General features: G+C 39.3%; 1 protein-coding gene across 2 annotated transcripts in view; it reads right to left on the bottom strand.

Moving 5' to 3' along the window:
* MAP2K5 (mitogen-activated protein kinase kinase 5) overlaps positions 1 to 17803 on the bottom strand; it is a 188516-nt gene that overhangs the window by 134326 nt on the left and 36387 nt on the right. For both annotated transcript variants that reach the window (XM_024199528.3, XM_024199529.3), the window contains exon 8: positions 757 to 796. In XM_024199528.3, the coding sequence (XP_024055296.1) occupies positions 757 to 796 (40 nt within the window). The remainder of the gene's footprint in view (positions 1 to 756; positions 797 to 17803) is intronic.

Here is a 17803-nt window from a genome sequence, read left to right as displayed (position 1 = left end):
TTGTATTTGTTATTCAACTCTACATATGCTAACTTGGTGCAGTGGAATCAGAAATAGTTTTCATTATTTGTTAACAGCTTTCAGTCAAACTTCAGTCCGGATTGTCACTTATCTTAATAAATAATAATAATTCAATAGTAACTTTCAGAGGAGGTTCTAAAAATGCTGACACAGAGAAATCCACACTTGGATACAAATGATCAAAGGAAAATTTAGGAAGACTATGAAGAAAATTTTCAGAACAGCAAGATCTCTTAGAAAGCAGAACAATCTCCCAAGGGAAATAATCATCTCACAAAGCACAAAGAGAATATACTCTACAGAATGCTTCTGCATCAGCAGAGGAACAGATAGGATGGCCTAGGAGACCTTTCTACCACTTATTTCTGTAATTCTAGGATTCAGGTGGTAAAGCAGAATCATTGCCAACTGGTTTTTATCCCCATGGTACACCACAGCTATTCTCAGGTTTACCCACTTAACTTAAATGGGGGCGGGAGGGAACGTAGTGGTGCCTGAAGCACAATGCAGAATAATCCCCCAGCTACCACTATGTGAAAGCTGGTCATCTGGGAGCTCTGTGGTCATTCTGATTTGTTAGATTATGCAATGCGATTTCCCTACGTAAGTACTGTGGCTTTTTAATGCAATGAAGCAAATTAAGGTCTGATAATTATAAAAAGGGAGAGGAAAGAAACCAACGTCAAGATTAAAAAACAAAACAAAAACCCCCAGAAAATTACTATAATAGCTTACCTTTACTGCCAGTATTTTTCCACTAGGGACATGATATGCTCTGCATGAGGGGAAAAAATTAAACAACTTGAGATCCCGCAAAATTACCTTTACACATATATGCAACCTGTATATAACTAATTTCACATTAACACTTTTACTGGAAACCAGTTTCCCTATAATATTTCCAAACAGCAAAAGTATTTCAAGGCATCTATGTCTAAAAACAACTGATCAGAAAAATGAATTTATGCACAGTAAAACTTTTTAGATGATCCACCAGTTTCCACATGATGTTTATGCATGTTTTGTAGATAGGCAGATACATAAGGAAATTTTATACTGCATAGTAATGTGGATATGGATATGAACAGACTTGTTTTCAGAGTTCATTACAAAGTAATGCAAATATGATATAAACCCTTGTGATGGGGCGCCTGCCCCACACTAGGCTTTAAGGGGTTAATAGCGTTGGGAGGCTGCGCAGGAGGCAGTCAATCAGAGAGGGGCTGAGAGGAGCAGCCAATCAGGGCCAGGCTGGCCCGTATAAGAAGGGCTGCAGACCACAGCTGCTTCAGTCACTTCCTGGAGCTTGAGGAGGGAGGAAGACTGACTGCCTTGCAGGCTGAAGGTAGCAAGCACCCCAGACAGAGCAGTGCTGAAGGTAGAGACCCGGGGAGCTAAAGGCAGGTCCTGGCGGGCTGCAGGGATCTGCAGGCTGAGGCCCTGAGGCAAGGGCAAAGAGAGTGCTGGGGGCTGCAGGGATGTTTCCCAGGGAAAGAAACTGAGAGGTTGGAGGGGACAGGGCTGCCATCTACAGGGTCCCTGGGTCAGGACCCAGGGTAGTGGGCAGGCCTGGGTTCCGCACCTCCTCCTACCTTGCCACTGAGAAAGTGGCCAGACAACTGGCTGCAGAAGCCACTGAGGGAAGTGGCTGGACAGTGGACTGTGATACTGTCCCCCAGGAGGGGGGAGCACAGAGTGCGGCACAGCCAGAGGGCTGTGTCACGAAGAGGACGTCGCAATCCTGGGAGTGACGTGGGTCCCTGGAGCAGAGTGACAGCGGCAAGATGTCACCAGAAGAGGGCGCACTGGCTCGCACTGGGTAGCAGAGCTGATTCTGGAGACGTTCAGCAGGGGGCGCCGCAGTGGTGAGTCGCACCCCATCACAACTCTATACATATTCTTCATATTCATATTCTACATATTCATAGCACAAACTAATCCTCTCTAATCCTGCAGATATTTTGAGAGTTAAGACAAAGGGGCACCCAATGGTGATTGATTGTTCATAGAAATCAAAAGACTAGCCAGAATATTAGTTAGTGAAAACAACATTCTGCATCTGTCTATAGTATAATTAATATCTGTATTATAACAATGCATCTACACCTTAATGTCTACGTGTACTTGAAATGATTTTGCACAGTAATCCAAGGGCAGTTTGTACCAATTTGTCTCACAGAATATTTATAATTGGCTGTTGTAAGATGAACAATATAATCCTAACCTTATCGTTCCAAGAAACTAAAAAAGTATGAGAAAAAAATTCTATATATAAATTTTGAATATAAACACAACCATTAAAGTTTTTTGCTTCAGAAATTTTAATGTCTAGTACTGGTTTATTGTACTACGTACAATATTGTCATATATGTGGCATTAACTTTAATGAATTACAATACCGTAGCACTATATACCACTGAAGAAAACTTTAATAGTTTTGTTCCCATGCAAAATTATTCATAGTACAGGACAAGAATATCATTTACTCTTATATTTTTAATTGTTTGTATAACTTCTGTTAATGGCTTGGGAGCTTAAAAAGCTCATTTAAAATTATCTTAAATCAACAATTTATGGGATAATATTGATAAATATGTGAATAGCATAAACTTATAGGGACTGACAATATTTTACATACTATGCATTGAAATCAGTATTATTTAATGTCAATTTAAGGTGCAGAACACAGGACTGTCAGATGAAGCTATAACTGAGAGACTGACAGTTGAATGCATAATAAATGAGTCAGGTGGAGTAAAAGAACTATTCTGTAACTATGGATGAACCAACAGTGGCAAAACATTTTGACTTGAAGATCCGCAGAAATGATAAGAAAATGAACAGGTTGGGATAGCATGCTTAACGTCTGTTAGTTTAATCTGTACTGTGCTGGACAGTTTGGCAACTTAATTAGCTTGTCAAGAAAGCTGATCTTTTTTCCATAAGAGAGGTCTCCTGTTTCCAAGTGAATTAAAAGGGAAGACTTGATTATTTAATTATGATGCACGCTAATTCATCCGTGGAAGTTTGGGTTAAATTTCCAGCAAAGGGCAGATACCTGGTTTGGTTTACAGAGCATTGACAGTACCAATTTAACATTTAATTATCATTGAGAACTGGACCACAAAGGAGACACCATGCCCATGGGTACAGTGTGTCCCTTGACTTTGCAAATGGCATGCTACCTGGGAGAAAGGGAATTTGTTTACTTCAGACTGATATGGCATCTCAATTGTCTTGACCTTCCTCAACACAATAACTGTAAAGTGATTAATGAAGTCTGAATAGGAGCTTTGGTTACACCAAAAGACAATGGTACACCTTGGCAGTGTTTTAATTAACAGCTAACACTTCAAATTAGTCTGCATTTGCTACAGTAATTACCTGTTCCAGTGAGTGTGTGGAGAAAATATTTTTGTTAGATATGAGATAGAACAGCAATCGGGAATTAACCAATCTGGCTAGTGTCAGCATAGATAATATATAAAGATTTAGTACCCTTAGGAAGCTGCAGAATCCTATCCTAAAAAGCCCATAGAATAATATTCTGACCCTGAAGGTTTGTTTTTTCTTTACATTTGTTAAATGTACCCAGCACCCAATCCATGAGTAAATATGCAGAGATTAAAGTAATATTGTTTATCAATAATATACAGCGCCATTCCAGGAGACAACTCTTTACACATCTTACTGTCACCCAGAAGAGAAAGGGTTGAGTAAAAGAGCCTCACTGGGCTAGAATGGGACATGTGAGACGAAGTAAGGTAGCAAGTTCAATGTAGTACACTCTCACAAAGACACACTAATGGCCCAATCCTGCAAGGTGCTAAGAGTTGATAGCGTTCAGCTCTTGGCAGGATCCGGTCTCGGGTCGGCAGAGATACTTAATTTAAATCTCTTCCATTGAAGTAAAGCAAAGGCAACGCCTGTTGCTTAATAGGGACAGTTCTGATACAAATTCTGATGGTTGAGGATGCATTTGAATAATGTGAAAGAGCTAATTTAACTAGATGTTGCATGTTAATTCTAAGATCTGCAATAATTTGCTCAATAAAAATAAATCTATAGAAGCGCAGGTAAAAACAATATGCAATGAATAATAGATTTTATTCCATATCAGATTTTATGTAGTGCAGACAGACACTTTTTAGTTGGCTTTTGCTCTTAGGGCAAAATTTTGCTATAGTAAAATATCTGTGCAGCTCCCATTGACTTCAGTAAGAATAGCTTGTGCAGAATCTATGGCAGAGTGTGGCCCACAATGAGGACCGCAGGCTGTCCACCAGTGTCCAGAGGATTCGACGCTAAGTGGAACTGCAGAGCAGTGTATTACTAAAGACTGTCTCACTTTTTAATATTTTATGCATCAGGAAGCCTCGCATAACGAATCACAGGCTTCCTCGAAACTACAGCAGGTCAAAAAATTTTCTGTGAATAGAGATTTTGCCAAAAGATGCATTTTGGGGGCTCTGAAACTATTATCAAATTTGTGTGGAATTTGACAAATAGTTTTTTTTTGGGGGGGGGGGGAATAAATAAATAAAAAAAGCCATGCAACAAAAAACCTTATTTTTTAAATTTTGTTTTTAAGTTGAAATGTTTCATTTCAACCAATTCCAAAATTTTGTTTTGAGTTTTCACTACAAAATAGCATTTCATTTTCCACTTCGGCCAATTTAAAAAACAAAACAAAACACAGACAAGGGCAAATCAAAACAAAACACCAAAAAATGTTTTGAGTTGACCTAAAATGTTTTGGTTGATTCAAAATGATATTATTCACTCAGCTTTCCTTGCTATCTCTCAGTGTAGATGAGGCTGGATATTATTTTGTTTACCTTCACTTTTGACTTGTGTTTCTCATATTTTTCTAATCACTTTTTGTTTGCTCAGCTCAATACACTGGCACTGACTTAATGACCAAAGAACTTCTATAGGCTTATCTCCTCTAAAACTGTGCTAAATCAGTTCTTACCAACCAAAGGAAATAAGCCATTGTTTCAAACTCCAAAACATTGCACCATGCAGAATATCCCAGGGAAACTACGTTTTGAATTTATAAGAGTTCACACCTTACAGAAACCAGCCATGGAAGAGCAAGTCCATTTCTCTATTTTTTGTGTTCAGGCTTTATTTTTGCTCTGCAAATGAACCGCTGCAAAAGCTATAACCCAGATGATTGGGAAGAGACAGCTATAAATCATTTATTGTTAAGGAAAAATTGAACAGGCAGCATTACATCAAGTTAGCCAAGTTCTGCAACAAGAAGTTTAAAAGGCAATTTCGAACGATGCAAATGTAAACTACTCACAAATCTGAACGTTATTATTAAAGTCTTGTTTCCATTTACAACTGCACAGATCCTTTTCATTTCTCCCCATTTCTGTATGTTATTTACACTGTGCATGTGTAATTAATGCCACGCAATGCACTGTTCATGGTTTCCTCTCATCAGAGGCATTACCTACCAATCACTATGGCAAACTGAAAAATGTTTGTTTCCGTCTTTCAGCTATATCATTAGAAGCCTGATCCAGCTCCCACTGAAGTTAGTGGGAGTCTTTCCATTGCTGTAGAAGTATTACAGGTAAGATCCTACATGCTTAAAAAATAAAACATTCATTTTATCCCATCAACCTGACAATACATTTACAGTGAACATTATGCTGCACTGACTAAATTTTTCCAACAGCAAAACAAAACAAAAACAATAACAACATCCAAAACTATACTATCTGCTAGGATTTTAGTGAGAAAATTCTACAGAAATAAAACAATTTTTATAATATTCTAACACCACCAAATCCCAGCTTTCTTGACCAAGATTTCAGCTCTTTCATAAATTGCAATTCCAAAATTCGGAAGCAGGCATAAATCAATACCAGCTAATCAGGTATTTCAGAGACAGTTTTGTTAACGAAGTACAATTGGTAAATTTTTGTTCTAGACTAGGAATATTCTAGGTGAAACATGTTAATGAGATAACAAATACACAGTTCAGGTATTCTCGTTTGGGGACCAACCCTATAAGATGCTGCAGTCCCTTCAAATCTCTTGAAGTCAATGCTCTAGATTTTCATTAACTGAAGTGGACGCTTGCAGTTGACATATGGAACTAATGTCTTCAGAGGGTGAGCTGAAAGGTAATGGGTTGAAAAGTACGCCCAAGCCACAGAATACCGTATTAGAGACCACAGAAGAATTCACACTAAAGCAATGAGTGACATTGCTTAGAAGCTGAAAAAACTGTAAAGAACATGATTATTTTAATGCCATCTAAGAGTGCATTTCTAATGCAGATAAAGGACAAGATCCATTCTCCCAGGAGCTTCCTACAAACTAATATTTGACGCGACACAATTAGGTGAAGGGGATAATGCCACAATAGGGAAGGGCAGGAGAAGCGGCAGCATGAATAAGATTAATCCATTACTCAACTAAGTGCTGAGTCTAAAAATAATCCAAAACTTATATTTGATTAAATCAAATGGTTGGAATAAATAAGTAGAGGACTTATCAATAGGGTTCTTATAAGCCTCACAGAAGAAATGAGTCTTCAGTAGGGAGGCAGAAGAGACAGTAGTGGCTTTGCAGCCCAGCTCAGATAGGACATTTTATGAATAAGAGGTGGCATAATAGGATAGCAATGGCTGTGGGAGAAGCGGACAAATAGGCCAACGAAGCTGGCACGCAGATATGGTGAAGAAGAGTTATTTATGGCCTTGACCCCTGCCCTGGTGTACTGTACTAGAAACCACAGGAGAATTCAAAACAAAGTGACTTGTGGGATTGCCTAGCAACTGAAAATCTAGATGAAATAAATGGTTGACGTTTCCGTTTTGGGAAGTTCTATTAGTGAAAAAGTATGTGATTCAGAGAGGATTGCTGAAAGCCACAATACACTATATAAGTATGGGAAAGACTGACTCCAACTCCTATAGATTTTGGAACATATCCACTGCAGAAAGGAAATTGAAATCTTTGTTCGCATTTCCATCAGCATTCATTATTCTAGCCCTCTACATCCATTACAGTGAATAGCTTCTAAGCAAGACTGGCACAGTTGTGTCAAATATTTTATTAACCTTGGCTCTTAACCATGTCCCTAGACACCGAAAGCCCTGAAGGGCCCAATGCAAGCCAAGTCCTTCAGCATAACTTTGTCTCCTCTACTTTGAAAATCAAAAGCTCACCCAGGGAGCCTCACTAAGGCAGTATGACCAAGTCTGTGGGCGGAGGCTGGTTATTCTGGGTAAAGAAGGAAACAACGTCCTCCAGCTAACATCAGAGACATTCTGATCAACTTCGGAGGGTGGTATGTGTATCCTTTCTCCCCCAGAAGCTAAAACAATATAATGTGGACGTTGAGGGGATTTAGGGGGAAGAATTCCAGATGACTCCTCAGAACATCAAAATAAAAGAGCAGTTTTGTACAGGAAAGAATACAAGGAAATAAAGAGCTGAGATTCAACAGTAACATAGGAATTTATATTACACATAAAAACTTTTTTCCATCTCTCTCTGCCTGAAAGTCTAAACCACAGAAAAATAAAGGGAGAAACTAATGATGGTTTAGGCTGACTCTTATTCATAAAATAATCTGGAGTTCATCAGATCTTTTCTGATAAAGATCTAAAACTTTCATACATGTAATGGAGACATCAAATTTCTGCAGCACATCATATAAACACCTCAAAGTTCAAAAAGGTTATTTAACAGACCAAAAAGAACAGACACAAACTTACAAATACATATGTCTCAAAAGTGAAAAGAAATGTTTTTTTGTTTGATTGTTTTGGGTGTTTTTAAGCCTGCCATGCCCTGAGATAATAGTTTTGTGTTCCTCTTGCAAAAGTTAGGGGTTTGTTAATACCTAAAAGCAGAGCAAAAAGATGTTTTTATTACAGAGTTTTAAGAGTTTGTGATATCATTTATTTTAGGAAAAGCAAAGAACTCTGAACTTGGGTCCTGGCACGTGAGGAAGAGAGGAAACAATTTTCAGGTTGTTTTCATAATTACATACATTTTACTGTAAAGCTTATGCCCATATGTTAGTGGATTTAGAGATGGGCACATTAGAAGTGCATAGATTAGATACATTACGTTTCTGAAAACTTTTAGCATATATGTAACTAAAAAACATCATTGCTCACCTTTAATCTAGTATAATCAAAATTTTTAAAAAACTTAACACTTATCTGCAACTTAAATATTACCTCACTCACAGAACTGAAGAGTTACTAATGTTATATCCACAGTGTTACAGATGGGGCAACTAACGCACACAAGGTTAAACGACCTGCGCAGTATCACAGAAGGATTCAGTATCAGAGCCAGGATTAGATTTCTGGAATTCCTGCTTCCCATTCCTAAATTCTTCCCAGCAAACTACTTTTCTATTTCCCCCCCATCAATAATGGAAACAACTAAGTAATAAGGTATTCACTGTATAAGACTGAATCAATTCAATGACAAGCCATAGCCTGCCTATTACACTAATAGTCATTCCCTACCCCTTGCTATACACATAATTGACGTCTGCAAAACTGACAGAATGATGTAATGCTACAGTGTAAATTCATTAGTGACGTGGCCACTGAGTACTAGGTAAATGATGCTCTCCACTTGCAGAGGCTCCTGAAAGAATCTCCTGGGTAATCACATGTATACGATCAGTCGTCTTCGCGTATGTGCAACGTGCCTCAGGTGGCGCATGACCTGGATTCACCATCAAATTTGGTTTGCTGGTTGGATCATTAGCTTCCCTGACCCGGGCCGGGTACTGACAAGGAGTGCGACATGAACAACGATCCTTCTAATAGCTGACAAAATTTCAAACAGTGACAGGACAACACAGTTCCTGTGACAAAACATGGTACTTCCTTCAGAAACTCTGGCAAGTGAGGACTGTTGGTTTAAGTATTTCTTGCCACATAATATACTTCAGGGATGCCTATGAAAACAGTAGAAGCAATTATTCTTTTAAATTATTTATAGAATCCTACTAATTCCTAGGGGTTTTTCCAAATGAATAGACCTTGAATTCAGGCATGCTACTGATACTGCAGCCAGTAACAAAAAGTACAGCGTCCAGTTTCATATGGGAAATCCTTTCTACTAGGACACAGTAAATGTACTTCCTTAATAAAAGCAAATATAGCTATAACAATTACAAAACCACTTAAGTATTCTTTTTCTTGAAAATTTACTTACTGTGACAAAACCCAGATGGAAATTGTGATTTTTCAGTGACAAGTAGTAGAATGGTTAGCTAAATGAGACTATATTTTCTCCTTAAAACTGGAATGGATCCTCCAACATTGCAGTGTTCTTGTTTCATACTGTTAGAGGGCTTATTCCTTCACCCTCCCACTTCCCTGGTTCTTCTCGCGTGAACAGAGAGCAACAATATCCGAAGTCTGAAGGTGCAAACAATTCCATGTTTATTGGGGTGAACTTCCAGCAAGCTTAAATCCAAGTTCCTTTTTCCTTATTTTCAAATCCCAACTTACTTCCTGTTTGCCCCTAATTTATATAGTAATATTCTCAGCTATACCTTAACGAATCATTTTACTGAAATTTACCTAACCAATCCTAACATACTGTAACATGATTAGCTAGCCATCTATATCCTAACATGGTGTTTCCCAAACTTGGGACGCCGCTTGTGTAGGGAAAGCCCCTGGCGGGCCGGGCTGATTTGTTTATCTGCCATGTCCGCAGGTCCAGCTGATCGCGGCTCCCACTGGCCGCGGTTCGCTGCTCCAGGCCAATGGGAGCTGCTGGAAGCGGCGCAGGCACCAGCCCAGCCCGCCAGGGGCTTTTCCTATACAAGCAGCGTCCCAAGTTTGGGAAACACTGTCCTAACACACACTTTCCACTGACTATGCCAAAAATAAGTTTTCTAAGGGAACAAGAGTTTGAGAGTGGGGGAAATTGTTCCTCCAAAATTTTAAGCTTGACTAGAGAGAGACAGGATATATAAAATCTTTGATTCACTAGGTTCTCCTTTCCAAATCAACAAGAGACAGATTCTGCCCTTAGATGTGCACGTCTCTCCCAATGTAGTCACATGCACTTGCTCGTAAAATAGAATACAGTGCAAACATTTTTTTTCTTATCCTGATGTTCAGAATATCTGAAAAGTAAACTTTCCAGGTCATCTCCTGTGTGTGCATACATCTATCTTTCTCCTGCCCTCCCTCCACCTCATCATTTCTCCGCTGAATACTTGTTCAAGAGAAAGGCATTTTTCCACTCAACAAAGGCTACAAACACTGTTCAGCCTTACCCAGATCTGTATCAGGCCACCTACGGAACAGCGCTGATGGGCTCCAAAGAAAACACAGCGTAATCCTCCTTGACAAAGAATCACAACACAGGTTTTCAGAAGGACAGGAATGGTGAAGACCTTCAGAACTCAGGTATTGAAGACCTAATGGAAATAAACATGCCTACAGGAGTGTCTGGTCTCAACATTCTGAATGTAAATGTTTACACAATAAGCAGCAGTTCATTTGATAGCACGCATCATCAGCAAACAGTTCTTCATACGCAAGAACTCTGAAGAGAATCAAACAGATTGAACATTTTCTTGTCCTAAGAGAAATAACCTAGAGCAAAACAATTCTGTCACAGCATTGTGTAAGATGAATAAAATAAGTGTTGCACATTGTAGAATGACAAGTCGGTCACCAGCTGCAAACTACATGCGGCAAATCACCCACAGATTTGGTTTACTGCTTTTGTGCGTGTGCGCGTGTGGATTTACCACTGTGTTTCATGCTAATGGTCAGACTTCGGGAGTTTTAACGATAGCGTTGTCACCTACTAAAATGGCCATCTAAAAAATAGATTCAGATTGGTTCTACGAAATAAACACTTTGACAGTTGTTGCTGCCTTCTGTAATAGACAAACACATTAGCCTGGCTCTCTGGCTGTTAAAACAGGAAATACAAAGTGAACAGCAGTTGTAAAAAGAAGCTTTTATGGGGACTCTGCTAGTTCAAAAAGCAATCTAGGCAAACCTTCCTTCTGTCTAAAATCCTATTACAAATGCTTGAATAGTGATTGCAAAATGATTTGTTGTTAAACTACAGAACCAAAAAAATGCTTGTATATAAAATCTAAACTCTTCAAAAGAGTAAAACAAACACCAGAAACAGTACAAAGTGAATGTACAATACTTGATTTCACATATGGAGAAAGAGGGTGAGGGCCAGTGTATGTGTGTGTGATATTAAGTAGATCCCCACATCATTTACCCAAGCAACATCTGTACAGTTGTCATTTCCATTTATTACCACTTTCCTTAATCCTCCTTTCCCCCTCCTCACACACACACACACACACACACACCCAAAGCCCAAAAATCTGGAAGTCATCCTTTACACAAATTGCTTTCCCTTTCCTTCCTCATCTCCCTTATCCATTCCTATCACCACAGCCACAAAAGGGTCTGGATCCTGCAAAGAGATCTGCATAGACAAAGAGATCTATCCATAAGATCCCTTTGTGAGGTTGTTCCCTTAGTCCTCACCTTGACATGGCCTCTGGTCAAATACATGTTCACGCCCTAATCACAGAGTGAGAACTATTTAAGGAGCACAGTGGTTTTGCACAATAATTCCTAGACCTAGAAAAGATAACCACCTGGCAAACAAACAAAATTATTCTGGCATTCCCTACAGCAGCTGGAATTGGGATTCCATTTAATCTCTGCTCAAAATTCACACAAAATTTAGATTAAAAATGTAATTCAGACTAGTTTTACATTGATTTAAAAAAAAAAACTTGTAAGTACATTTGAGATGATCCTGGTTATTCTCCCCACTTGCCAGCTTTAGGCCCTTGTGAAATCTTTGCTTTTGTACCTTGCTTTCTCAAAAGCTGTGTCCGCAAAATATCGGCGTGCCAATGTTTAAAGGCCTATAATATCAAAATGTTTCTGCGATGCAGCCAGAAGATAGTTTTATATCAAGTTCAAATATGACTGGCTTATTCCAGAATAACCACTGAACATTCTCCCCTCAGGAACTTCAGGGGAAAGAAACGGAAAATCAGCATCCTGCTATTAATGACATTACTGTTGACTTTTCTGTTCCACTCACTGTTCTTTACAGAAAATTCTAAGTGAGAATAAGGACACAGTTTAAAACATGATGCCGGTAAATTCTCACAATAAATGGTTCTAACACCGCTTACATCAAGTGGATATTCTACTGTGCACATATCAGATTGCACAGGTTTTATAAACAAAAGAATTATAAAAAGTGATCTCTGCTAAGGGACAGCCCCTATCTATCACTTTGGCATCACTCATAGCTTTCGCTCAAGAAAGTCCCACGACTGATCTAGTAAGCAGACTGTTACTTCTAACCACTAGATTACTGCTCCCTCTAAGGCAAGGGAAGCTGCTGAAAAAACTTACAGTGCGTTTACACAACACCTAACAAAAGCAGCTTAAGTTTCTATTCGTTTAATCTTCCAATCTAGAGGATGGGTATACAATGCAAACAAAACAACTTTAATTTAAGAATCATCCCATTTCTAATTAAACGGCCAGAGGCAGCTGGTTGGATAAGTTTTAATCAGTTCCAATAACCTATTGATTGGTATACTGAAGCTTAAAAAATTAAAAGTAGAAGATGATTGGGGAATTGTCCCATCTCAGAACAACAGTAGAACCCTCTGTAAATAACTCCTCTTTTAACCATCAGCTAAATGAACATTTCAATACCACAGTACAAAGTCTTCTGCAAAATTACTTTAACTAACAAGCAGAAATTTATCAGCTTCAGCCAAAATCAATGCTGAAATCAATTTGAACACTGGTTGTGTCTAAAGGGGCTCATTGGCAATTTAGGGAAATTACACCATGTAAATGCCTGTGCTTTAATTGAACAGTTTCATCAACTAGGCTGTGATTGCTGTCCGTTCATTTATTTACTTTCACTGCAACTACCATTCTGCAAAGGAATGGTTTTTGTCAGTCTTGAAGGAGGCACTTTATCTTCATTTTATGCACTTTTGTGCATAACAGATTTTATGAGGCAGGCAAGCAATGGCTAGGGTCAACAGAAACAAGCGAACAGCAATCGCTGGTCAGTCTTGTTTAAACTGTAAGGATAATAAGAAGAACATTCTGTGGGGCATTTTTAATTTACTCCAGCTATTATTGTTACAGTGGTTTTTAGCATGACTAAAAATAGGGTGTTAAATAGCCACAAGAAATGGCAAAATAAAGCAGAATGGGTAAGGGTAGAAAGGAAGCATGTGTAGTGGTTAGAATACAAGATTAGGGGATCTGGTTTCTAGGCCTACGAATGCCATAGACTTGCTGTAGGACATTGAACAAACCATTTAATCTCTCTGTGCCTACATTTTCCATACTGTAAATTTCTGATTATATTTCCCTCCCTCACAGCATTATTCTGTGAGGATTAATTCATGAACATTTGTAAAGTGCTTTGAGATCCTCAGATGGAGATTGCTACAGAAGGGCAATTTATTACAGCTTTATTCAGACAGACAGACAGACAATAGATAGAAGTAGAATGAAAGTGCAAATGATGGTGAAAAAACCTCATGGCAAACAATGGGGAGAGGTGGAATCACTACTCAGATTTAGAGTCTGGCCAACACCATCATTTAAGTTGGAAGAGGATACTGGAAGAAGTTACTGTTTCTGAAGAACACGTCTACGCTCTAGACTCCCTCATGACATTGTCCCTTCACAACAATACATGCATCACTGTCCTTGATCAAAGAAATACTTTGAGGTAAGCAAGAAAACAGAAAAACCCTGCAGAGCCCAAATTACATAAGGAAACAGCAAAAATCTCAAATATTCTTGTGATGGGTTCCCATGGAACTGGGGTACCACTGAGCCCGCCTGACTCACCGGCCTGGGCTCCCTTCCCCTCCAGCACACACACAGGTAGGGACACACCCAGCTGCAGCTACACACAGATCCTGAGATCAGCTCTGCATGGGAAGGCTCAGCTAAGGCACCTCACAGTTCCTAAGGCATGCACTCCCCTTTGGAGCGTAAACTCAAAATTATACCATCTTGCGCTGCACAGGGAACTGTACAGCATAAGCTCATGAAATTCACCCCCCCTCAATGTAGAGGAAGATATGCAACAACTTTCTGCCCCCAGTTATGATTTCCACACACTGATTTTAGACAAAAACAAGTTTACTAACTACAAAAGGTAGATTTTAAGTGATTATCCGGGATAGCAAACAGATCGATGCAGATTACCTAGCAAATAAACAAAAACGTAATCTAAACTTAATATACTAAAGAGATTGGATATGAGTAGCAAATTCTCACCCTAATTGTTGTTTTAGGCAGTTTGCAGAAATTCTTGAGGGCAAGCTACACTTGCTTGCAGCTTAAAACCCCAGGCATTCCTTTCACAGGCTAGAAATCCCTTCTCCCCTAGTCCAGTCTTTGTTCCTCAGGTGTTTCCAGCAATCTTCTTGGGCGGGAAGTCAGTGAAGAACTACAATGATGTCACTCCCTGCCTTAAATAGCTTTTGCATATGGTGGGAACCCTTTCTCTCCCCTCTTGGTTGCCACGCCCAGTCAGTGGAAAAACATTGGTATTCCAAGATGGAGTCCAGTACCAGGTGACTTGGTCACATGCTCCTGTAGGGACACAGCAGCCATGACTCTGAGGCTGTTTGTAACATCCTCAGGAAGGCTCCTCAGTGGGAGATTAGCATCTTCTAAGACCTCTTGTTTTCCCTAATGGTCCTTCCCAGTCAGCCATCTAGACTGATTGCATTCTGCCTAGTGGGTGTTCTCCAGGTGTAAACACATTTGTAATAGACAGAATCATAGAATATCAGGGTTGGAAGGGACCTCAGGAGGTCATCTAGTCCAATCCCCTGTTCAAAGCAGGACCTAATCCCAACTAAATCATCCCAGCCAGGGCTTTGTCAAGCCTGACCTTAAAAACCTCTAAGGAAGGAGATTCCACCACCTCCCTAGGTAACCCATTCCAGTGCTTGACCACCCTCCTAGTGAAAAAGTTTTTCCTAATATCCAACCTAAACCTCCCCCACTGCAACTTGAGACCATTACTCCTTGTTCTGTCATCTGGTACCACTGAGAACAGTCTAGATCCATCCTCTTTGGAACCCCCCTTTCAGGTAGTTGAAAGTAGCTATCAAACCCCCCTCATGCTTCTCTTCTGCAGACTAAACAATCCCAGTTCCCTCAGCCGCTCCTCATAACTCATGTGCTCCAGCCCCCTAATCATTTTTGTTGCCCTCCCCTGGACTCTTTCCAATTTTTCCACATCCTTCTTGTAGTGTGGGGCCCAAAACTGGACACAGTACTCCAGGTGAGGCCTCACCAATGTCAAATAGAGGGGAATGATCACGTCCCTCGATCTGCTGGCAATGCCCCTACTTATACAGCCCAAAATGCCATTAGCCTTCTTGGCAACAAGGGCACACTGTTGACTCATATCCAGCTTCTCGTCCACTGTAACCCCTAGGTCCTTTTCTGCAGAACTGCTGCCTAGCCACTCGGTCCCTAGTCTGTAACAGTGAATGGGATTCTTCCGTCCTAAGTGCAGGACTCTGCACTTGTCCTTGTTGAACCTCATCAGGTTTCTTTTGGCTCAATCTTCTAATTTGTCTAGATCCCTCTGTATCCTATCCCTACCCTCCAGCATATCTACCACTCCTCCCAGTTTAGTGTCATCTGCAAACTTGCTGAGAGTGCAGTCCACACCATCCTCCAGATCATTAATGAAGATATTGAACAAAACCGGCCCCAGGACCGACCCTTGGGGCACTGCGCTTGAAACCGGCTGCCAACTAGACATGGAGCCGTTGATCACTACCTGTTGAGCCCAACAATCTAGCCAGCTTTCTATCCACCACAGACAATATTCCTAACTTCAGATACCAAAATGATACATACATACAAATAGGATAATCATATTCAGTAAATCATAACCTTTTCAATTCTAATTTACATGACCTATCTTGATCATATAATAATATTACTATGAAGAATATGGGGCGTAATGCCACAATTCTGTCACCACTCTAGCTTCTGGAGGTTGGATAACCTCCATCTCCTTTACCCTAGAAGTGAGCTTCTCCTCTCATCCTACAGAGGATTATACTCAAATAGCACAGCTTGTACATGCTGCTTTCAGAAGGGAAAGACTTGAACATCAAGATGACAACCTTCCAGATGTTTTGCCATGCATTGTGTGTAATGTGACAATGGCCTATCCCAAAGGTGGTTGTGATAAAGAATATACAAATGGGCATATTCTGAAGTTGCACACAACTCAAGTGAACAGCAAAACTGCTCAGGTGAATTGCTGATGCAAACTGGAAATACACACTGTCCACAAATAAATATTAAACCTCCACATTTATATTCATTTTCTGCAGCCACACCAGTCTTCTGGCCTGTGGATCAACCACCTTTCTCCAGACCCTCCACATAACTATGCAAACAACAACGAAATTGTCTGATTTAACAAAATTTTGGTTGATATGATGACCAATACACTTTACTCACAGATTTTAGATAACTTAACTGTACAATTTATTATGGTTTAATTGGGACTTTATGTTGACTGAGTAATTATATAGCTGTGTCTTGCTGATACTGTAAACCAATCTAGTAGAATCTAGTAGATTCATACACCATACACAATACATACTTTTAATACTCCAAGCATTTTAAAATGCTATACTGACTGTAACCTAAAGAGAATTCTAATTTTATTTGAACATTTGACATTTCTTTACCTGCATTTAAAAAGCTGAAATGAAAAAATATGAAATTAAAAATATGCTGTATGATTTTGTTTCAGCATCTAGTAGGAGAACTCTGAAACTTTAGAGAATGCCAGGCAGGTGAAAAATATTACAAAACAATTATTTGCCAGTAGCAAATACCATTTCTATATAATATTTACATTCTAAATACATACTGATACAGTATTTTAGTTCTAAATAATTTAGTGCAGCTACTGCTCAGACTCAGCGGCAGAGTTTGCACATTACATTGTGTATCAAAATGTTAACATATTTCACCAAAGTAAGGAAGCAATCTTACAAAAACCTGGTCTCTCAGAGCTCTGTAACCAATGATAGAGGTAAAAAAATGTAGCAGAAAGACACACACTTTAAATGCCTTTTGGACTTTCCAATGAATTATTTTTCAAAAAAGCAATTTCAGTAAATACCCTAGATGCAGCAGTATACAAATATTTTCTTCTGTTGTGCAGCAGCCAAGAGCCTGTACTCTCCATCATATCAATTTTTATAAAATAGTTGAGAAAAATTAGAAAGCCTGTTATAAAACTGGAAGGTTAATAAATCCACCACCATAACTATATCAGACCCAATCCTGCACCCTCAACTCTCACTGAAATCAATGGCAGCTGAGGGTACAAAAGACTTTACAGAACTGGGCCTAAAATTAGTGAATACAAAGAGCAAATCCAAGTGGCTTAATGATGCAAACAGACTAGAATGGTGGAAGGATTATTATTTATTTTGAACTTCCAAATAACTTTTCAATAAGCTTTATTCAAAGTGAGGAGCATACTCCCAACGAAGTACCAGAGCTGTATATTATATGCATTCAAAAAAAGCAAGAACACTTAATTGTGTTTGCAGTGATTGAACTCTGTAGCTGCTTATCATTCCTTAATTTAAAAAACAGTGCCTCAAAAAGGAGTAGAAAATAATTTTAAAAGGAAGTCAGACAATTATAAAATCCCTTTTCTTTAA

This window comes from Terrapene carolina, unplaced genomic scaffold (assembly GCF_002925995.2).
Source record: "Terrapene carolina triunguis isolate 2854851 unplaced genomic scaffold, T_m_triunguis-2.0 Scaffold67, whole genome shotgun sequence".
Taxonomy (NCBI): domain Eukaryota; kingdom Metazoa; phylum Chordata; order Testudines; family Emydidae; genus Terrapene; species Terrapene triunguis.
This window is presented reverse-complemented; position numbering and strand designations above follow the sequence as displayed.